The sequence below is a fragment of the Silene latifolia genome, chromosome Y (genome assembly GCF_048544455.1).
Source record: "Silene latifolia isolate original U9 population chromosome Y, ASM4854445v1, whole genome shotgun sequence".
NCBI lineage: Eukaryota > Viridiplantae > Streptophyta > Magnoliopsida > Caryophyllales > Caryophyllaceae > Silene > Silene latifolia.
Genome location: NC_133538.1, coordinates 213,963,006 through 213,967,263, shown reverse-complemented (window position 1 = coordinate 213,967,263; position 4,258 = coordinate 213,963,006). Strand labels below are relative to the sequence as shown.

Below are 4,258 nucleotides of genomic sequence, written 5' to 3'. Positions count from 1 at the left end.
TGTTTTTCATTTTCCCTTTTTTATTCGCATTTTGAGGCGTGCGTTCACCCATGGACGGTTCGAAATGATGATTCATGTCAGCCGACCTCAAATCATTTTGGGATTTAGGCTCTGATGTTGTTGTTGTTGTTGTAGAGTGGTCTTCTTATCAAGGACTCAAGGTCTTGTTATCAAGTATGGAGGCAATGGAACTGACGGTGCATATGTCAAAGTACATAAGTATGTAGTTGTCTACCTAATTCAAAGACCTAAAATTCTTTCTCAATTCATATTCCCATGTTAGATTATTACTCCGTATATACATTAGTGTCACACACACTGCCTTTTAATGCATACAGTATAATGATCTTAGTGAGAAGTAATCCTACCAATTTTGTCTCATTTACTTACTCTTCTTTGACATATAAGACATAAAATCATATTTATTGTATTATAAAAGTCAAGATGACAATAGCATCAGACCGAGAAATCTCAATGGAATGATGTTATCAAATAAATGTCAAAGTCTAACCAAGAAAGTATCAAATTAAACTCCCACAAACACAATGAATCGCATCAGAAGTGTGGAACTATATACATCGTCCTTTGTGAATTATTACTTAGTTACCAAGGCATATCATACAATTATTTACTATTGTGGGAGGCTGGGAGCGTAATTAGTTTGTGCCCCAGTATAAATTTCTAAATTATAGTAGTAGTATCTTTCACTACTCCGTATCTTGAAAATCCAAAATCCAAAACTAAAGTTAGATGCCAAAACAACTGAAAAAAAAAACAAAAGGCAGTGTGCGATGGTCTTTGAAGAGGCTTACTTGACAAACAATTAACAATATATATGTTTGCTAATTAATAGGTAGAAAATTGCTTACACATAAGTATGAAATTAGAGATATTATCCTACTTGATGAACAATTATCAGAACACAATATTCAGTTGTATCGACAACTTTGTTACTCATTCGTACCACCTAAAAAACAAAATGAAGAATGTCAGTATTCATACACATTATATATCTAATTTAACCATAATCATGGATCAGAATTATCATTGGAAGCTGGATTAGTTCTTTCCTTTACAAATTTTCTAACACTAAACAGAATAAATCAAACAAACCTATAAAGTTAGTTTGATGCGTGTTTATTTGCCTCTATTAAATATCGCATTCCATCAAGCAGCGCGATTTCTGAGGGATACGTGGTTGTCGATATAGGGTTCCGGTGAAATAAAGCAAACAGGATCAGCAAAGTTCATGAATCACAATTATTTTAAGAGATAATCAGAAAAAAACAAAAACCTAGAGAGAGAAAGAGAATGAACGACTAGTGCCGCCATTGTTCGTGCGTATGGCTAGGAAAACTAGCCAACAACGTCAGCGTGACATGAACCTGAGAGGAAGGAGTATCATTGAAAGAAGAAGGACGATGAAGAAGTAGTAGAAGAAATTGAAAACATGGAACAGAGTAACCCTAACGCTGCTTTAGAAGGACCAGATGTTGATGAGATAGGCAAATCCAAAAAGATACATGACATAGTAGGAATACCAGAATTGGTTGTGGAGACGGAAGAGGAGGGAGAAACTGATGAGGAGATAGAGGAAAGTGATGAGGAGGAAGAATATGTGAAAGACAGTTTGGAACAGGGGATAGTAAACCCGGAAAACCCTGAACAAAATGGAGAAACAGAGACTGAGGAGATTGAAAATACTGAAGATGATAAGAAGGATGAGCAAGAGGAGATGTTACGATCCAAATAGAGGACGTTGAAGAAGAGGTAGAGTACTGGAAGCAAGCAGTAGTGTGTTTTATCCTAGGTGCTAACCCGCCATGGGAGATTGTGGAAGGTTTCATAAGGAGAATTTGGACAAAGTTTAACATCGACAAAATATCATTCATGCCAAATGGGATATTCCTAGTTCGTTTTAAAACCTTGGAGATGAAAGATAGAGTTCTAAGTTCAGGGCATTACCTCTTTGATAATAAACCCATGATTGTCAAGCCATGGGAGAAGGACATGGAGATGAGTAAGGAAAATGTGAAAACTGTGCCTGCATGGATTAAAATTCATAAACTGCCTATCAAATTTTGGGGCAAAGGTCTTCCTAAGATTACTAATCTGGTAGACAGGTATGTGAAATGTGATGTGGCCACAGAGGAAAGAACAAGGTTAGGGTATGCTAGGGTTATGGTGGAGTTGCAGGTGGACCAACCATTGCCAAAGAATGTATCGTTTAAAGATGAGAGTGGAGATGTAGTTAAGGTGGATATTGAGTATGAATGGAAACCTGTAACTTGTATGAAATGCAAGGGTATGGGCCATGAAATGGAGAATTGTAGGAAGGGGGAACCAAAGAAATCAAACCAGCAACTCATTAGGAAGGAATGGAGGCCAGTGCAGAAGGTGAATGCCCTGCTAGGGCTCCCGAGCCGCAGCCTCGGACACTACTCATGTGGAGGGGAGATCTGTTGTGGGGTTTCATACTCCTAGAAAGAGGTTTGTGAAGATGCATAGTAATGAGAGACCAAAGGAGGGGTACAGTAATGAGAGTTTTGGAGCTTACTCTTATAAGGAGGTTGCGCCTCCCCTCCTAAGAAGATCGATTAAAATGGGTAATGCTTCAAATACTATTTTATCGAATGGATAGGATAGGATTCTGGAACATAAGAGGAATGAATAGAGTAGGCAAACAAAGAGATATAAATAATTTTTTGCAAGCTAATAATATAGGTTTATTTGGTTTACTTGAAACAAAAATAAAGAATAAAGCCTTTCAAAAGGCTGCGAATAGTTTTTCTAATTGGTGCATCACTACAAATTCGGGATATCATTCTAGAGGACGCATTTGGATCATTTGGAAGCCAAGTTTCTTTAGGGTGAATGTGATAGAATACAATGCTCAATTTGTTCATATGAAAGTTGATTCTTTGGTGGATAGGAGGAGTTTTTGGTTAACTATGGTGTATGCCTTCAATGGACAACATGAGAGAGAGCCTCTGTGGGATAGCTTGAGGAAGATTTCGAACCTGGTTAATGGACCATGGGCAATTGCAGGAGACTTCAACTGTGTTCTGAATGCATCAGAGAGAGTAGGGGGTAATACTCCAGCTGGTGAAATGGAACCTTTTAGAAGATGTAATGCAGATTGTGGGGTGGTGGATGTTGCTGCAGTAGGAGCCTTGTTTACCTGGAACAATAAGCAGAAACCTGAGGAGCGTATATATAGCAGAATTGATAGGTTCTTGGTCAATCAAGTCTGGTGTGACTCCTTTCCTGATATATATGCTCATTTTTTGCCTGAGGGTTTGATGGATCACACACCTTGCTTATTAAAGAGCACTAGTCACAGTCATGGTAAAAGAAATTTCAAATATTACAACATGTGGGGTGGTTCAGAGAAGTTCATTCCTTTGGTGAGGGAGAATTGGGATGCTGGCTTCACGGGTACACCCATGTTTAGACTGGCAAAGAATTTGAAAGGTATGAAAGCTGTCCTTAAGGAGCTGAATAAAGAGTGTTTCAGTGATATTGAAAATGCAAATGCTATTCTACGAAAAAAACAGGAGGGGTTGCAGGAAGGGATTAACAGGATCCTACTAATGTGCAAAGATCACCAAGAATATGAAGCCTCTATTCAGCTGTAGGAGCTAGCTAAGGCCAGGGAAAGCTTCCTTGTTCAGAAATCTAAGCATAATTGGATAAAGGATGGGGATGTAAATACCTCATACTTTCATGGTCTGCTGAAAAGGAGAAGGAATATGAACAAGGTTGCTATGATTGAGGACATGACTGGCAAGGTGTGTGAGACTCAGGAGCAAATTCAGAAGGCATTTATTGACTACTATCAACTTCTACTTGGATCAAGTAAAGAGACTAAGAAGATACATAGAAGAATCATTGCTCAAGGACCTGTGTGTACTGCTGACCACTGGCATATGCTAAGGAAACCTGTGACTGGGGAGGAGATTAAAGAAGCTCTCTTTAGTATTCCTGATATTAAATCACCAGGGCCAGATGGTTACACGAGTAAGTTTTTCAAAGATGCTTGGGGGGAGATAGTGTTGGGGTTGGTGTCCTTAACAGTTAGTGCAAGGACTTATAAACCTCTAAAAAGGATCAAAGGGCATACTTTTAGTATTATTATCAGTTGATCCACGTTTATCAATAACGGTTGGCTTGCTAGATAAGTTTGACGTTATTGTCATACAGATGGCGGTGATCAACTGGTCCCTAAAAGTCACACCTATAGGATACGTTCGAGAGA

General features: G+C 38.6%; 1 protein-coding gene across 1 annotated transcript; it reads left to right on the top strand.

Annotated features, from left to right (window-relative positions):
• Nucleotides 1-2,951: 2,951 nt before the first annotated feature.
• LOC141630047 (uncharacterized) lies at nt 2,952-3,638 on the top strand. Its single transcript, XM_074442935.1, has one exon. It carries the CDS (start codon nt 2,952-2,954, stop codon nt 3,636-3,638), a length of 687 nt encoding a protein of 228 aa, XP_074299036.1.
• The last annotated feature ends 620 nt before the right edge of the window (nt 3,639-4,258 follow it).

Coding starts and splice junctions, on each gene's coding strand:
- LOC141630047 (XM_074442935.1), top strand. CDS start 2,952: ATGGTGTATGCCTTCAATGGACAACATGAGAGAGAGCCTCTGTGGGAT.